Source organism: Entelurus aequoreus, linkage group LG04 (assembly GCF_033978785.1).
Source record: "Entelurus aequoreus isolate RoL-2023_Sb linkage group LG04, RoL_Eaeq_v1.1, whole genome shotgun sequence".
Taxonomy (NCBI): Eukaryota; Metazoa; Chordata; class Actinopteri; order Syngnathiformes; family Syngnathidae; genus Entelurus; species Entelurus aequoreus.
The window spans coordinates 78,098,024-78,117,956 of NC_084734.1; the positions used below are offsets into that span (position 1 = coordinate 78,098,024).

At 35.7% G+C, this 19,933-nt stretch overlaps 2 protein-coding genes across 2 annotated transcripts in view; one reads left to right on the forward strand and one right to left on the reverse strand.

Moving 5' to 3' along the window:
- The window catches only part of LOC133649042 (glutamate receptor 3-like), a 540,266-nt gene that overhangs the window by 149,866 nt on the left and 370,467 nt on the right, over positions 1-19,933 (reverse strand). The gene's annotated exons all lie outside the window — the stretch shown is intronic.
- Positions 1-19,933, forward strand: part of LOC133648076 (glutamate receptor 3-like) — a 106,974-nt gene that overhangs the window by 63,415 nt on the left and 23,626 nt on the right. Inside the window, exons 10-11 of the mRNA XM_062043855.1 lie at positions 3,565-3,812; positions 4,527-4,641. Coding sequence (XP_061899839.1) covers positions 3,565-3,812; positions 4,527-4,641 — 363 coding nt within the window. The remainder of the gene's footprint in view (positions 1-3,564; positions 3,813-4,526; positions 4,642-19,933) is intronic.

The following is a 19,933-nucleotide window of genomic DNA, read 5'->3' on the forward strand; positions in this document are numbered from 1 at the left end:
ATATATATATATATATATATATATATATATATATATATATATATATATATATATATATATATATATATATATATATATATATATATATATATATATATATATATATATATATATATATATATATATATATATATATATATATATATATATAGATGTTTATATATATATACTATATATATACATGTTATTTAATTTTTATTATATATATATGTTATTTCATTTTTTTTAAGTTAAATTAATAACAGTGTTGGATTAATCCTTATTAGTACCATAGCCCTAACTAAAAACAGAAAGAACATAAACAAATATAACCATTAGGTGTTTTAGTTTATTTTAGTTTATATTACAGGTTATATATTACATTATATGTGGTTATAGTGTATATATATTTTCTCATTCTGCTTTGCACACTCTTGGAGTCAACATGTGCATAGTCATGTAAATAGTGTCATGTACATTTTTTGTATATATTGTCTTTCAAATCACCTGACATGTATACTGGGTATATGTACATCATTTATAAAAATTGTTACGTAATTTCTTATATACATGATACAGGTTATATATATTTTATTAGTGAATGTATCAAATGTGATGAATATTTAATGGACCACAATGGAAACAAGCCTTTTGGCTTTTTGTGCCACCCATTTGCCTTTTTAAAGCATTACATGGATTAAATTCTTTAAGATGTCGATAAACTTCTCAACGATAAATGATCAATCAATCAAAAAATATAATACAGTGATATATAAAAAATATGGATACCCCATGGAGGTGTAGATGGGACATAGATGGGATGAATATTTAATGGACCACAATGGAAACAAGCCTTTTGGCTTTTTGTGCCACCCATTTGCCTTTTTAAAGCATTACATGGATTCAATTCTATAAGATGTCAATAAACTTCTCAATCAATCAAAAAATATAATACAGTGATATACAAAAAATGTGGACACCCCATGGAGGTGTAGATGGGACACCATGACTGCAACACCCATGTTGGACCACTTCAATATTTAATGTTCAATATTAAAATGCTGCATGGCGAAAGTGTAACCATCGCATCAGTTTTTAGTCTAATTACCTTTTATTGAGTTTTAAACAACCATCTTTTTTAGTTTCCTATGGACGTTCTGCTACTTCGGACTGAGGAACCTCTATCAGTGGATGAAACCTGTATTGATTGTGCTTATCTGTTGACATTCCCTGTTGTGTTACAAGCAGATTAAAGCTCTTGAATTGGGTAACATTTATTTGATTGATTATTGGAGGGACGAGACCTTGAGCAGACTGTCAATGTTCCCAGGGGATAAATTCCGCTACCCTCGCTATTACCTGAAAGGGTGTGCTTTGGCTTTGAAAACAGTAAGGTATTTGTGATTATTTGCTTTTCCATGCAAATATATTTATCACTAAACAGGGGAATATCTCGTACGGATATGTCTTTACCACCCTCAAACCATTGAGTTGCTTTGATTTTGCCTGTTTTTATTACGATCCAAAACCGTCTATTTCTGGTTCATATTTGAATTAGATATACAGTAGTCAGCAGTGCATGCAATAATATTTTTTGTCTTTCAGAAAACTTGCTCATTACTGTTATACTAGCAATTGTCTGAAGAGCCTTATGCCAAAATAAATCCATCACCATTGAATAATTTAATCGATGCTTATTATAGATAGTGCTCGACTCACCCATATTTTCAGGCTAGCTAATCCTCACCCAAGGCGCTTTGAGAATTCTCATTTGAGTTACTCGGTGATAGGATCCCTGGTGTACATGAAACGTGCCTTACTCCTTCTGCACACAGACAATGAGTCACAGTTAGCAGGGTATACCAGAGGTAGAATGGGAATACTTAACAATACAAATACCAGGGGATATTCAATTTAATTGTTTTCGGGGCCACATTTCCAGAAAGCTAAGGACCAGGGGACGGACTAGATTTCTGTCTTTATTTTGTTAGAACTACAGGAACGCTCTGGTATTTTTAAGAATCTGCTGCAAAAATGTGAGTCTCTCGCAAGTTTTTTGGACTGAACTCGCGGGCTACCAGTCGAATAGCCCAAATGATGTATAAAGACAGGACCTAAAATGGAACCTTGAGGGACACCACTAGTATAACTGAAGAAGTTGAACAAAAAGACTATTGACTGTATCCGAAGTAAACAAGCTACAGCAACACCTAAATGTGTGACTCCCAAAAAGGAGAGGACATAAAGGGGTGCCTTGAGGAACGTCCCATGGCAGGTATGTAAATCACAAGTTTAGACCCCAGTGTTCTGTTTTCAAGCAAGGTAAAATGTCAATGCAATGATCTGTCCATGGTCTAAGTTCCTCCATACAACAGGAATACTTAGTGGTTTTGGTAATATGCTGCAAAAATCTTTGTCTCCCATGTTTTGAACTGAACTCGCATGGGTGGTAAGGTGTCATTATCGGGCCGGATTTGGCCCCCGGGCTGCCAGTTGAATTGCACTGACTTATACTGTATATCAGGGGTTACCAACCTTTATGAAACCAAGAGCTACTTCTTGGGTACTGATTAATGCGAAGGGCTACCAGTTTGATACACACTTAAATAAATTGCCAGAAATAGCCAATTTGCTCAATTTACCTTTAACTCTATGTTATTATTAATAATTAATGATATTTATCTTTGTGGAAATACTGATCATCTTAATTATTTCTCACAATAAATATATATAGAAACAGATAAATATCAATATGCAACACTTTATTTTTATATTTTCTCTAAGTGCACATTTCTCAAATTGAATATTTTCAAATGATCACTTCTAAGACAGTCTTGTGAAATCACAATATCCCATTTTAACTAGCTAGCCACTAACATTTTTGAACAAATCATGAATTACTTTGTACAAATAATAACTCATGTAAAATACAAAAGTCAACTCTCAAATTTTTAAACAAATCATGTCACACTTTGAACTGGACACCAAATATGTTATCTGTTTCTTTGTCAGTTAGTGAAGACCAAGTCTTTAAAATATTTCCTTGGATTTTCAAATTCTATTTGAGTTTTGTCTCTCTTAGAATTAAAAATGTCGAGCAAAGCGAGACCAGCTTGCTAGTAAATAAATACAATTTAAAAAATAGAGGCAGCTCACTGGTAAGTTCTGCTATTTGAGCTATTTTTAAAACAGGCCAGCGGGCTACTCATCTGGTCCTTACGGGCTACTTGGTGCCCGCGGGCACCGCGTTGGTGACCCCTGCTGTATATGTTAATTTCAAACATGAGAAAAATGAAGTGCTTGTACAATCTTTAATTACGCATCTGTAGATGTGATGGGCCAATCAAGAGAAATGGACTTTGTCAATTATTGTGCTTCATGATCTTACTAACTTTACAAAGCAGATCTTTTGTGGGAGTATTTGAAGATATCACAGAGGTTTTAAAGGATGTCTTTAAGTACTTCTTAACACCACTGTCAATCAAGTGATCATTAAGCTCAAAATCCTACAAAATCCATTGGACACGTGACAGACGTCTATGTGCTTCTGAACCCGTTCTTCCCTTGTGCTCCCTCTCCGCACAGCGATCCAAAATAGCCGTGTACGAGAAGATGTGGTCGTACATGAAATCGGCTGAGCCCTCAGTGTTTGTTAAGACCACCCCCGATGGCGTGGCCCGGGTACGAAAGTCAAAGGGCAAGTTCGCCTTTCTCCTGGAGTCCACCATGAATGAGTACATCGAGCAGCGGAAGCCGTGCGACACCATGAAAGTGGGCGGGAACCTCGACTCCAAAGGCTACGGTGTGGCGACGCCCAAAGGCTCAGCATTAAGGTGGGTGGAATAATATAACAATATCCTCCATGTTGTTATAGTATTCCACCTACCCTGATGACCCCCTTGTTGTCATTGTCTCCTCCTCCTTGTTTTTTTATGGAAGCACAGGTAACGGTAGTATGCTTTTCAATGCACTTGGATACAAAGGGTTTTTTGCTAACTTTTCAATGATTTTATACATGCTGTTCTGATCATATCCTATTGATATGGTTAAGTCTAAGTCTAATTTCATATTTATGTCTCTCTTCCCGTTGCTCTTCTCTCCCCCCCACCCCCTTCGATCTCTCCTTCCGTCCCGTGTGTTGTCCTACCTGACTGTTGTGTTGTCACTTTTAATTTAACAGTTCAATGGTTTTTCAATTTAGCCTTTTAAAAGCTGTGCCGTCACTTGTGACAAATGTTAATTGCATGATGTCTGCTGTTGTTACTTCTCTTCTCAATGACCAGTGTCCCCATCCCGCACACTTCAGTTTGTTAAACTACGTAACCCTTCATGCCACCTTTTTTCCAAGATTTAACACTGTCTTTACGTTAAGTGAGCCTCTTATCTCTTCTTGAATTCTTAAACCGCAATTTGTCCTGGTTCTGTGGTGGTAGCCTCTCTACCACCGCTGCCTATCACATTGATGCTTATAAGTAAACCCATTACTTTGCATTAGATTTCTCACGGACCTGTGCATTTTCTTACAAGTTATGTTTTATCGTTTCAAGAAATGCTGTTAACCTGGCAGTTTTAAAACTGAATGAGCAAGGCCTCTTGGACAAATTGAAAAACAAATGGTGGTACGACAAGGGAGAGTGCGGCAGCGGGGGAGGTGACTCCAAGGTCAGCCTCGATGTCACCACAATCGGGTACTACAGTGCAGAGTAATCGGCAAGGCTGTTATAGCAACCCAACCGGAACCGAACCAAATGTCCACCCTGAACAACCTGCTGCTGCCCGACTGACTGATGATAGTCGGAGACCTTAACGCTTCAGCTCATACAAAGGAGCCCTGCTTAGCAAACGGGAGATTTGGTGACATCAAGTGCACACCAATCAGAATTTGAGGTGTAGATGCTGCCCTGCAGTTGTGGAAGTTTGAGCTGTTTTTAGTCACGCTTAAACATCTGTAGGGCAGCTCAACTTGTCTGGGATGTAGCTTTAGTCAAGTGATAGCAATTCTTATCGGCGTTAACATTAAAGCTGCTGTATGTTTCCACCTCAAAACTTAACTTTTTTCAACCCAAAAATATAACAACAACAACAACGACTGTCATACATTGCCTTTAGTAATTTAAAAAAAACTGCAGATTTGTAACTAGCTCATGGGATGGGGTCGAGGCCGATATTTGCATTTTTTTAACTGATCCTTACCACCCAGTGTTTACATGGTTCAAATTGTACTCCTGTGAATTATTCCCTCAAAAGGGATGCACACTCAGGGAGACACAATTACGTGTCCATATTCCTTGTTACACATAGGCAGGAGTTGCATGAATACCAGGAGAGTGCATGTCATGCCAGAACACCGGCTCGAGGTTGAGAGCAACCTGAAGGCACCGTTGAGAAGCGGCTTCTAAGATACTAATCCTAACCACCAAGGTGGAAAATAAAGTGTCTTCCAAGTACTGGAAGACTAGAGGAGAAGGAATGGCTACACACTAGGGATGTGCAATACCAGTGATGTTTCCTTCCGATCTGTTGACCAAGTAAAATTCAGGCGAGTATCTATCCGATAGTTTGCGCAAATATAAGTAATGTTTCTGGTAAAATTTAAAAAGTAGTCTATTTCAAATGTTGCTGCTCTTGAGGAATCATCTTCAAACAATATACAATCAGAGGGCTGAACAAATGATGGCGTTATTCTGCAATGAATGTGTTATTTTATTTATATTCAACTCTGTATGCAGTGTTTCCAAATAGCCTTCGATGAAAGGATACATACACTTGCTACTGAGTGAGTCATTTTATTTCCAGTAATTTCCTTAAATAAACAGTTTGCAACAACTGTTTTATTGCAATTGCCGTGTATAATGTAATGACGCCTCAATGATGAATTATTTAGGAAACTTTACTTGAATAAATCTAGGCTTTTTTTTTTTTTGTCTATGTGAGATTAGTGTAGTGTCATATACCTTATACCAGGGGTAGGGAACCTATGGCTCTCGAGCCAGATGTGGCTCTTTTGATGACTGCATCTGGCTCTCAGATAAATCTTAACTGACATTGCTTAACACTTTAAGTAATGAATAATTCCGTTGGTGTTAAAAAAATGTTCAAAATATAAAACACCCTCATGCATTTTAATCCAACCATCCGTTTTCTACCGCACCTGTTCAAGAAGTCGCATTAATGGTAAGAAGTATTTTATTTATTATTGGTTAGCTTCAGAATAACAATGTTATTAAAAAGAATAAGATACTTGTTATACTCTAAAAATGTTGGTCTTACTTAAAAATGTACACATTTAGTTGTATTCAGTGTTACATGGCTCTCACGGAAATACATTTTAAAATATTTGGCTTTCATGGCTCTCTCTGCCAAAAAGGTTCCCAAACCCTGCCTTATACTATACATGTATTTTTTTCCTACCAATCACTTTTCATTTAGACAAGATCTTAATGATTTAATTACTTTAAACTGTGTTCCTGGTAATGATATACATTATCTGAAATAACTAAAGTATCAATATATTGATTTGAGAATCACACACACACACACACACACACACACACACATACACGCACACACTCCGACAAGAAGGACAATGAGCTAACTGCTAAAGCTGTAATGTAAAATAGGGGTGATCGATCTAAATGTCATCTATCAATACCTGATATAGTATCAGTATATATAAATGATGAGTGATAAGTGATTAGAAAACTTTTTTTTTCTTGAACTTTTTATTACAAAACCTTTTTTTTGATAGTTTTTTTTTATTATTTACACACTCGGGGAGTACGTATCTGGATACAGGATGACTTTGAGGGCTAAACCCAAATGATTTCAATGAGGGCCAATAGCTTTGGCTTTTGTTTAGTTATTGTTCACTAGCCACTTTATTTTGTTAAAAAAATGTATGTAACAAATTCTAAATGTAATAAGATAAGCTTTATAAAAGTTGTATTATGTTTTCTTTAGTTACTTGCTATAAAACATGTTCATGTTCTATAATGTATTGCCAAAGTAATGCATCAGGACTCAAAATCAATTTGCAGGCCAAAAAATTGGATCGAGATTGGCGGCTAAAACTGTTTAACTATATCAACTACACTACCGTTCAAAAGTTTGGGGTCACCCAAACAATTTTGTGGAATAGCCTTCATTTCTAAGAACAAGAATAGACTGTCGAGTTTCAGATGAAAGTTCTCTTTTTCTGGCCATTTTGAGCGTTTAATTGACCCCACAAATGTGGTACTCCAGGAACTCAATCTGCTCAAAGGAAGGTCAGTTTTGTAGCTTCTGTAACGAGCTAAAATGTTTTCAGATGTGTGAACATGATTGCACAAGGGTTTTCTAATCATCAATTAGCCTTCTGAGCCAATGAGCAAACACATTGTACCATTAGAACACTGGAGTGATAGTTTGCTGGAAATGGGCCTCTATACACCTATGTAGATGTTGCACCAAAAACCAGACATTTGCAGCTAGAATAGTCATTTACCACATTAGCAAAGTATAGAGTGTATTTCTTTAAAGTTAAGACTTGTTTAAAGTTATCTTCATTGAAAAGTACAGTGCTTTTCCTTCAAATATAAGGACATTTCAATGTGACCCCAAACTTTTGAACGGTAGTGTATATCTAACAGTTGTAAATTCAAGTGAATACAAATAAGATCACTGGCGTTCATAGTTGTCGCACGCAAACACACAAAATCAGTTCCAGAAAAGTGACCAACCATTTGCAGTCATGCTGTTGTTACATGTAATAGTAATACTACTACTACTAATAGTAATATTAGTAAAAGCTAACATTAGTAGCTAAACTTTGCTAAATGGCTTGCATTGTAAGCATGTGGTACACATCCAGATCCGGAAGCGTTGTGTTCTGAGGCCAATTACGTCAATTGTCAAAATGGCTCCACTGAGGCCAATGGAAAGCAAGGGGAACAGCGGCGTCTTGAGGGGACTAAGCATTGCACATTGCAACGTGAGAAGTCTAATTAACATTTAAAGGCTTTGTTTTTAATGGGTCATCTGAAGAAACACCTTGGGCCCCGATTGCACTGTGGCGCTCATTAATAACTCTGCTTTTTTTGACCCTTTCCACGATCACGCCCTATCGTCTTCTTCTTTTGTGGGCAAATAATGAATGATTTTCCCATTACAGGAGCTAATAGTGCAAGTGTTAAGCCCCTTTACAACCATGACAACCAAGTATAACATTACTCAGATATGTGTTAGATTCACTGAATTAGAGGGTTATTAGACATATAAGACAGCTGCATTCAAGTCGTTACATTACAGGTCAATGTAAAGACAAATGATGCTGTCACCTCAAAAGGGATAATATAGGTCAGGTAATTGTGGACCACAGCTGTGTAATTACACCTTTAACGCCATTCGTCATGAATCGGCCTTGACCACAACTGAGCAGCTAAGCAGCTGTGAATTCCTCTTATAGTCTGTGGTTATGCCATTCTGGACCGTGCATGGACCACAGGAACCATGTTGATGGAAAGTCAATTAGGTGGTGTTGTCATTGTGCACGCACAAATCCCTGATTTATTGACGCCACACCATGCCGCATGTGTGCTCCTGGATATCAACACATGAGAAAGCCACTGAGTCGTTCATTTTGTAGGGAAAAAAAGACACGTTTGATTCTTGTGTTGCACATTAATAATTGGAGAAATATACAAACATAGGTTTATCTCAATACTTACATTATAATAAGTTGATGCAACTTTAATATGTCGAACTAATGTTTTTAATTAGTGTTGTATAGAAACAACACTAATGGAAGTTATTAGAGCGATTAGAGCAATCGTTTAGCAGTAATCACGGTATGTTGTAACTGTGGTACATTTAATGTTTTAAAACATTTAAGCCAGGGGTGTCCAAACTTTTTCCACTGAGGGCCGCACACGGAAAAAATAAAGCATGCAGGGGCCATTTTGATATTTTTCATTTTCAAACCATAACAAAATATATGGATTTTTTTTTTTTTGAATTTACCTTTAGGGCTTCCGGGGACCATAAAGGGTCTAAGTCATTAAAATGTTAAAAACAAGTCAAATTATTATTATTTTTATTTATTTAACGCTTACAGTAAATATGTACAGTATATCAACTCCAGGTTGATATAAAGTAAAAAACAAATTGGTTTTAGGCCTTTTCTGTCAAAGACAACTTTGTTTTTTTATAATAAAACTGAAATATGCAGTATTTCCCCCACTGCCCAAAACATTCAGAAAGCAATGTTTGATGTGAAGTAATTAGAGCCGTAAAAAGATCAATAATGCAGGACACCATTGATTTTAATTCATTATTATTTTTGAGTAATCACAGTGAAAAGATAAATAAAATCCCATTAAATATATGTGGCATCCAAAAGGTGCCCCACTCATATAAAGTGATACATATTTATTAGTGTTTTTTTTACTTTCAACACTTAAGTTACGAGATCAACTTCAGATATATCTGTCGATTTTACGTTACAACTATTATTTTGTTTGTTTTACGCTCTTTAGTCAAAGAAAACGTTGATGTTTTTGTATGGCAACCACACAATATTTTCTGCAATATGTTCCACATAAAACATTTTAAAGTGAAATATTTGAAATAATTGGAGCCTTGAATAGGTCAATAATCCATTATAACATTGATTTTTGATTTTTTTTTAGCAATGGCAAAAAAAATAAAAAATAAAGCTAGACAAAAGAAAAAAAAACAGCCTGCGTGGCAGCTTAGTGTCAACATTGCAACTTTTTCTAGTTAGATTTCACCTCATTCCACTTTTTTTAATGTTTTCTTTAATTTTTGCAATAGCATTTCCAGAATGTGTGGCGGGCCGGTAAACAATTAGCTGCGGGCCGCAAATGGCCCCCGGGCCGCACTTTGGACACCCCTGGTTTAAGCAGACTTACACTTCAAGATGCAACTTAAGAGAAATATAGGTCATCTATGTATGTTTTTATTTTTGTATTAAACTCAACACAATTCAATATTTAAAGGTCAATTTAACGTCTACAGTTTGACTTGCAAGAATTCAGCTGACAGAAGCCATGCTGTTATTATGTAATATGTTACTTTGGTTTTTAAAGCTTGCTTTCAATCTAAATTCACCTCATTGTTACAGAATAGAGTGGTACCTCGACTTTCTAATGCCCTATGATTTGTTTTTAGGCGAAACATTTCACCAAAAATCTTGTTTTTTAAACACATTGGTGTGTAAAAAAAAGTTATACAACTTCGTATATAAAATAATAATATAAAATATAATAATAATGATGATAAACTAATACAGTACACAATTAAAAACAGCTCCTCCATTCAATAGAAAAAAGTGTACTGGAAAAACAAAAGAAAAAGAAAACATAGAGATGTCCGATAATATCGGACTGCCGATATTATCGGCGGATAAATGCTTTAAAATGTGATATCGGAAATTATCGGTATCAAAATTATCGGTATCGGTTTCAAAAAGTAAAATGTATGACTTTTTAAAACGCCGCTGTGTACACGGACGTAGGAAGAAGTACAGAGCGGCAATAAACCTTAAAGACACTGCCTGTGCGCTCTATTTAGGTCGGAGACCCGAGGTTTCTTACAAAATACATATTAGTATGGTATGGGAGATTTAGTTACAGGTACTTTCCGGTATCAATACCTCAAAAAAGTGCCATATTGGCATCGGAACACCCCTGTATTTAAGTGATTCTTGATGATTTGATGAAGCCTGCGTACCACTACAGTTTGAGTAGAAAAAAATAGAAACATTTTGCTAAATAGCAGGCGTCTGGGATGCCTAAAGAAAAAAAGAAGTAGAAAAGTACAGCGGGGGCTTTTGTGCCCCCCACCCCTGTCCAAAAGTCTTAAATAAAAATGTACATGTGATGTTAAACATTCATTTATCAATTTCACTCATTATGTACATGCACTTTGCATTGTTTCCTGCATGTTAAACTATGATTGTTATTTGCAAAAAGTGTTTAGCGTCAACATTTTTTTCCAATGATATAAATTACAAAACCCAAAACCAATAAAGTTGGCACGTTGTGTAAATCGTAAATAAAAACAAAATACAATGATTTCCTAATAATTTTCAACCTATATTCATGTGAATAGACTGCAAAGACAAGCTACTTTCGAACTGGAAAATGTGTCATTTTTTGCAATTATTAGCTCATTTGGAATTTGATGCCTGCAACATGTTTCAAAAAATCTGGCAGAAGTGGCAAAAAAGACTGAGAAAGTTGAGGAATGCTCATCAAACACTTATTTGGAACATCCCACAGGTGAGCAGGCTAATTGGGAACAGGGCGGTGCCATGATTGGGTATAAAAGCAGCTTCCATAAAATGCTCAGTCATTCACAAACGAGGATGGGGCGAGGGTCTCTACTTTGTGAACAAATAGTTTCAAGAACAACATTTCTTAACAAGCTATTGCAAGGAATTTAGGAAGTTCACCATCTGCGGTCCGTAACATCATCAAAAGGTTCAGAGAATCTGGAGAAAATCACTGCATGTAAGCGATGACATTACGGACCTTTGATCCCTCAGGCAATACTGCCTCAAAAACCGACATCAGTGTGTAAAGGATATCACCACATGGGCTCAGGAACACTTCAGAAAACCACTGTCTAGTAACTACATTTTGTCGCTGCATTAAAACTATACTATGCAAAGCGAAAGCCATGTGTGATGACTGTATTATGATGATAGTATATATGATAGTATATATCTGTATCATGAATCAATTTAAGTGGACCCCGACTTAAACAAGTTGAAAAACTTATTCGGGTGTTACCATTTAGTGGTCAATTGTACGGAATATGTACTTCACTGTGCAACCTACTAATAAAAGTCTCAATCAATCAATCATTTATCAACAACACCCAGAAACGCCGCCAGCTTCGCTGGGCCCGAGCTCATCTAAGATGGACTGATGCAAAGTGGAAAAGTTCTGTGGTCTGACGTATCCACATTTATTGTTTTTGAAAATATTCTGTTTTTATTTACGAATTACACAACGTGCCAACTTCACTGGTTTTGGGTTTTGTATTTCAACATTCATGTTATTTCAACGGGCCCTTTGGAAAGGATTAGTAATGAAAACCGAGGTACCACCGTACTGGCAATAAAAATAATCACAACGTTGCCCATTGCAGTTTATTGTTGCTTTGTTAATCCTCAAATGATCCCAACTGACTCTCCCACTGGCAATGTTTGCACAGTGCATGCATGACAAATCAAGTAAAAAAAGGAACATGGTGTTAAGAGGTCATTTCTTGCAAATAAGGGTGCTCAGACAAAAGATGAAGAAAAGGTCACTAAAAGATAAATGGAGCTATTTTTACATAGAGAATTATGCAGAGCAACTCCAGAAGGGCCGGAAATGAGCATAATAGGTCCCCTAGCAGCATCCTAAGAGTCGGCACAAAGCATAGATTAAATATTGTCCTTCTAAGGTTCCCTCTTGAGTCACGTTTTGTTCAGTATTTGCATTGCTAATCTTGCTGCGTTCTCCAGTCGCTTAGCTCATTAAGTTTCTTTTTTTGTGTGTGACTGAGAGCATGCTCAGAAGCCATCATGCCATCTTTGATCTTTTTATAATACACAGGTATGTACTCAGTGCTTGTTTGCTGGCTGATTTTGGCCTCTTCGGGAGTCGTTGGAGAGGCCCGGATTAAGTGTTGCCCCCAGCGCGCTCTTCCAAACAGTTCATTGCTTGCATCGTGCTTACAGCCCGCGCTCGTAATAGACATCACACACACACACGCGCACACACACACATATACACACTTCCTCCCTGTCCTCCAGCACAATACAGTGCAGCCTAGATTGAGTTTCAGACACAGAGCATGTTATAGGGTAATTGCATTGTTAATCAATGTCTCCATGAGCCAAAACGATGCTCGGCTCCTCGCCGAGCGATTTTCAGGGGTGGCTTTGAGGCATGCTGTGGTGTAATCTTCTCTCTCTGCATTATGTATTGCATCAGACCCCTTAGGGCACTTTCTTTCTGAAGGGAGTCCTCATGTCACTCATTCATCAGTGCACTAGTTTTGCTCATTTTCAATTTGCTTTTCAAGTTTTATTGGGAGGTAGAGCGGAACCACATATGACCTGCACTTGTAAGTATGAATGGAAAATGTCATCTTCATCCCGCGCTACAGTGTAGATTAGGGGTGTGGGAAAAAATCCATTCGAATTCGAATCGCGATTCTCACGTTGTGCGATTCAGAATCGATTCTCATTTTTAAAAAATAGATTTTAATTTTTTTATTTTGTATTTGTATTTTTTTATTTTTTATTTTTATTTTTTTATTAATCAATCCAACAAAACAATACACAGCAATACCATAACAATGCAATCCAATTCCAAAACCAAACCCGACCCAGCAACACTCAGAACTGCAATAAACAGAGCAATTGAGAGGAGACATAAACACGACACAGAACAAACCAAAAGTAGTGAAACAAAAATTAATATTATCAACAACAGTATCAATATTAGTAACAATTTCAACATAGCAGTGATTAAAAATCCCTCATTGACATTATCGTTAGACATTTGTAAAAAATAAAAAAATGAACAACAGTGTCACAGTGGCTTACACTTGCATCGCATCTCATAAGCTTGACAACACACTGTGTCCAATATTTTCACAAAGATAAAATAAGTCATATTTTTGATTCATTTAATAGTTAAACAAAACTACATTATTGCAATCAGTTGATAAAACATTGTCCTTTACAATTATAAAAGTTTTTTACAAAAATCTACTATTCTGCTTGCATGTCAGCAGACTGGGGTAGATCCTGCTGAAATCCTATGTATTGAATGAATAGTGAATCGTTTTGAATCGGGAAAATATCGTTTTTGAATCGAGAATCCTGTTGAATCGAAAAAAAAATCGATTTTGAATCGAATCGTGACCCCAAGAATCGATATTGAATCGAATCGTGGGACACCCAAAGATTCGCAGCCCAAATATTCAGTGTTTTATCGTTTATAGAAAAATGTAAAATTCCATTACGTTTTTTAAGGCGGTCTGTCATAACGTTTTTAGCATTCAATCGGACATTATTGTGAGGTTTGTATTAGTGTTTCTAAAAATAGATATACCAGCCCCCAGAAACATTTTTTTCTCTAAATAATTGCCCAGACCTGGTGTAGATATTTATTTGGTTGTGCTATTGTTTTATATTGATATGAAATCAGATACATTCACTCATGCAATACTCTACATTAAGACCAATACAATAGCAGTAGCAAGAATTCAGCCTTTACCAATGAAATAATCAAGATCAGCTTTAAATGACACTTTTAGAGAGATATGATTGTATTTATGTGTTTGTTTTATTTATTGTGGTTGTAGTTTTCAGTGTTATACAACTAATTGTAGTGCATTGGGGTGTAACGATTAATCAATATATCGACATCGATCTGTGCTCGGCAAGTTTGCTTTCCAGAAGATAGGTGTCGACCCAACATCGTCTTAAAAAACAATAGATCGATTTTATCTGATCTGCAAGGATTTGTTTATGCATTGAATTTTTATGAACTACATTTTAAAAAATAGATGTTATTTTAAATACAAGCGTTTTGCTCACACATTTTTACTCAAAAGAAATTGTCAGCAGAAAAAAAAATTGTAAACGCAAAAAAAATCTATTACATTCAATGTTAAAAAAAAAAAAAAAAGCTTTGGAAATAAAGACACAAATTAACTTCAATACATTCCACTTTCTCATGCAAACTAAATAATTTTTTAAGTGAAAATAAACTAAACCTAAAAATGTAAAATAATAATAAACTCTTAGCTATACAATATATTCATATATTTTAAGTCATCATACATAATGATTTTTTTAAATAAAGCATTCAATAATCAACAGCCTCTCTTCAATTATCACCCAGGTCTAATTAACATGTCATTTTTGCCACTTTTGTAAACACCCTGGCTATAATTGGAGTATATACACTAATTTAGTTTGGTTCTTCTGTGTTTAATTTATTTTGCTAACTGTGTCAAAACTAAGCTTAATTATCTCTGTAAAAAAATAACTTCCGTTGGGATCTACACTGTACCCCTTGAAATGAAACTCAAAACATTTTTTAAAGTTGTCAAAAAATATGTGGCCAGTTAATGTAAATAGAAACTATAAGTCTATCTGCAGTGTATTTTTGTAAAGAAATAAGGTGGATTTATTCCATTAATTCCCTAAACGGTTGTAATTATTATCATCCTGTATTCGCCCCTTAGTGGAAACACTGTTTTTATTATCAATCAATCAAAGTTTACTTATAGAGCCCTTAATCACGAATGTCTCAAAGGGCTGCACAAGCCACACCGACATCTTCGGCTCAGATCCCACATCAGGGCAAGAAAAAACTCAACCCAAAGGGCCTGTTTTCATGCAGCACATCGTTATCACAACTGGTGCCAACACCAGACACGTTCGAATCCCCGAATTGAGTTGATTATGTGCACAATGTCAAAATCAAAGATTACAATTATTGTTTCTCTTGGTTAAGACAAAGCTCCTTTTGAACTGTTTCTGTTAAATGCTGCCCAGAGACCCCTTATAGTGCATCCCCTGCCCCACCCCAAAACCAGACAGTACAGACTTGCAGATCGTACTTGAGGTACCTGCTCGTCGCACCTGTAACAGCGTCTGCCGATTACTCAAAGCGATATGGGTAGGTCCTGGCTCTGTAGGTTAGGGTTCATAAGGGTGATAGGTAGAATGCCTGCTCTGTCATGTTGCCTTGGCCAGGAACCCTGCTTTATCGCTTTGTAAAGTATGTAAGTAGTAAAGAAGTTGAATAACATAAAATAACATAATATAATGTTATTTATGTTATTTCCCACGTGAAGAACTCCTGTAAACCTTGCAGTATTGAAACTCAGTGAACAAGGCATCTTAGACAAGCTGAAAAACAAATGGTGGTACGATAAGGGTGAATGTGGAACCAAGGACTCTGGAAGTAAGGTCAGTCGCTGCAGGTCTTTTGTACTGATTCCAAATTGCATTTTGACGTACTGTTCATATGCAAGACAAACCTCTTTCAACATCAGTAGCTTACATTTTGTTAATCTGCCGCACATAACTCACTTCTCTGATATTTCATATTTGGACCCGCCGCTAACTTTAACAAAGTGCGTGGCTTTACAAGGCACTCATTACCAACATTTTGCCACTTTTCCCATGTATATATATTTTTTTTTTGTGTGTAAAATCTGTAATGATAACACGAGGAATTACCTTGTATCACAGCAGTTGTTGACAAATGTCACTTACAGTTTGCTCATCCTCACTTCATGACACTTTGACCATTATGCTGTTGTTTCTATTTACCAAACTGTTAATGAAAATTTGATTTGTTTGCGTTATTACTACTTTGCAAAAGCGATGCGTCTATTAGATTCTTTGGCATCCTGTGGTGCGATGAACGGGCGGCACCTCTTAAAATGTGACCAACTTTTCCACAATTGCCACTGCCACTATATAGAGCAGGGGTCACCAACCTTTTTGAAACCAAGAGCTACTTCTTGGGTACTGATTAATGCGAAGGGCTACCAGTTTGATACACACTTAAATAAATTGCCAGAAATAGCCAATTTGCTCAATTTACCTTTAACTCTATGTTATTATTAATAATTAATGATATTTACACTTAATTGAACAGTTTAAAAGAGGAGAAAAAACGAAAAAAATGACAATTACATTTTGAAACATAGTTTATTTTCAATTTAACTCTTTAAAATTCAAAATTCAACCGAAAAAAAGAAGAGAAAAACTTAAAAAAAGAATGTATGGAACATCATTAGTAATTTTTCCTGATTAAGATTAATTTTAGAATTTTGACGACATGTTTTAAATAGGTTAAAATCCAATCTACACTTTGTTAGAATATATAACAAATTCGACCAAGCTATATTTCTAACAAAGACAAATCATTATTTCTTCTAGATTTTCCAGAACAAAATTTTTAAAATAAATTCAAAATACTTTGAAATAAGATTTAAATTTGATTCTACAGATTTTCTAGATTTGCCAGAATAATTTTTTTGAATTTTAATCATAATAAGTTTGAAGAAATATTTCACAAATACTCTTCGTCGAAAAAACAGAAGCTAAAATGAAGAATTAAATTAAAATGTATTTATTATTCTTTACAATTAAAAAAAATAAAAATACTTGAACATTGATTTAAATTGTCAGGAAAGAAGAGGAAGGAATTTAAAAGGTAAAAAGGTATATGTGTTTAAAAATCCTAAAACCATTTTTAAGGTTGTATTTTTTTTTTCTAAAATTGTCTTTCTGAAAGTTATAAGAAGCAATGTAAAAAAATTAATGAATTTATTTAAACAAGTGAAGACCAAGTCTTTAAAATATTGTCTTGGATTTTCAAATTCTTTTTGAGTTTTGTCTCTCTTACAATTAAAAATGTCGGGCAAAGCGAGACAACTTGCTAGTAAATAAATAACATTTAAAAAATAGAGGCAGCTTACTGGTAAGTGCTGCTATTTGAGCTATTTTTAGAACAGGCCGGCGGGCTACTCATCTGGTCCTTACGGGCTACCTGGTGCCCGCGGGCACCGTGTTGGTGACCCCTGATATAGAGTATCCGTTTACACTTGCTCTCAGCGACGTCAAAGTGTGGACAATTTAGCTATGTAAATAGTTTTTTTCAAACAGAAGCCGTAAATGTTAATATCAATTTAATTTAATCGTGAAAGTTCAATAATAAGGTTGCTTGAATCAAATTAAAAATGTTGAAGACCTAGACCCACCATTAAAAATACAAAATTGTTTGTTCTACGCCAGGGGTGTCCAAAGTGCGGCCCGGGGGCCATTTGCGGCCCGCAGCTAATTGTTTACCGGCCCGCCACACATTCTGCAAAAATTGCAAAATTTATAATATTGCAAATATTTTAAAAAACATTTTAAAAAAGTGGAATGAGGTGAAATCTAACAAGAAAAAGTTGCAATGTTGACACAAAGCTGCCACGCAGGCTGTGTTTTTCTTTTGTCTTTGTTTATTTTTCTTTTTTTTGCCATTGCTAAAAAAAAAAAAGACTGAAAATCTATGTTATAATGAATTATTACTTAAAATGTTTCATGTGGAAAGAATATTGCATATATTGTGTAGTTGCCATATAAAAACATCAAAGTTGTATTTGACAAAAGAGCATAAAACAAACAAAATAATAGTTCAAACGTAAAATCGACAGATATATCTGAAGTTGATCTCGTAATTTAAGTGTTAAAAGTTTTTAAAAAATAATAAAAATGTATCACTTTATGAGTGGGGGACCTTTTGGATGCCAAATATATTTAGTAGGATTTTATTTAACTTTTCACTGTGATTACTCAAAAATATTAAAGAATTAAAATCAATGGTGTCCTGCATTATTTATCTTTTAAGGCTCTAATACTAAATACTGCATATTTCAGTTTTACTATAAAAAACAAAATTGTCTTTGACAGAAAAGGCATAAAACCTTTTCTTTTTTTAAAAACTTTATATCAACCTGAAGTTGATAAAGAAATTTACTGTAAGCGTTAAATAAAAAATAATAATAATTGGACTTATTTTTAACATTTTAATGACTGAGACCCTTTATGGTCCCAGGTAGCCCTAAATGTTAAAAAAAAAATCTATATATTTTGTTAAGGTTTGAAAATGAAAAATATCAAAATGGCCCCCGCATGCTTAAATTTTTCCGTGTGCAGCCCTCAGTGGAAAAAGTTTGGACACCCCTGTTCTACGCAAACCTAACTTTATACACTTCACTCAAAATAAACGTCATAAAAGCTCACCTTTAAGCCATTAAATACCAACATTTAGGCGGCGGTAGAAAATAAAGGTAGAAATATATTCAATCTATCTGTGGCAGCGTAGGAGAAAGTTATGTACACGTTTTACTTGAGCATCTTATTGGCCTTAATTCTGGTGCATTTAAAGACCCTTGAATAATACAAACTTGGGTGTCACCCTTTTTTTTTTAAACAGTGGTAGACTTAAAGGGAAACTTCGGTTTTTTTCAACCTGGGCCCTGTTTTCATAATTTTTTCTGTATATGTGAGTGCTGGATAAAACATTTTTTGAGGTCGCGCCAGTATTGAGCAGGGCAGGCAGCCTCCAGCCCAGCTAACGCTCGTACACAGGGCAACTGGCTCTCGTCAAAATTCGGCCTATAAACATGCATTTTTTTCACACTGACAGGCTCAGATAGTTACAATGAGTGTCCGACAACATACTAGAAAGGAGAAATTAACGTATGTCTCTACCTTTAGCTGGAGATCGCTGTTTGTTGTGAGCTGTGTCCAAATCTCACCACGCTACAAATCTCGTTCCGAAATCTCGCGATAACTCGCGACATCAAAATCAAATGCAATTTCATCCACGTCGTCCATATCAGGCAAAAATTCAGCCATGACAGACAAACAAACAAACTTTTCTATAAAACTAAAATAACAGTCTTCGGTAATCCAACAGAAAATCATCTCTCTTCACCTCAGTCAGGTAACTGTTTTTCCACCGGTGTTTTGTCGCGAGTTATCGCGAGATTTCGGAACGAGATTTGTAGCGTGGTGAGATTTGGACACAGCTCACAACAAACAGCGATCTCCAGCTAAAGGTAGAGACATACGTTAATTTCTCCTTTCTAGTATGTTGTCGGACACTCATTGTAACTATCTGAGCCTGTCAGTGTGAAAAAAATGCATGTTTATAGGCCGAATTTTGACGAGAGCCAGTTGCCCTGTGTACGAGCGTTAGCTGGGCTGGAGGCTGCCTGCCCTGCTCAATACTGGCGCGACCTCAAAAAATGTTTTATCCAGCACTCACATATACAGAAAAAATTATGAAAACAGGGCCCAGGTTGAAAAAAACCGAAGTTTCCCTTTAATCCCAGGAGATGTACTAATAATAATATCACAATGAAAGTTCAA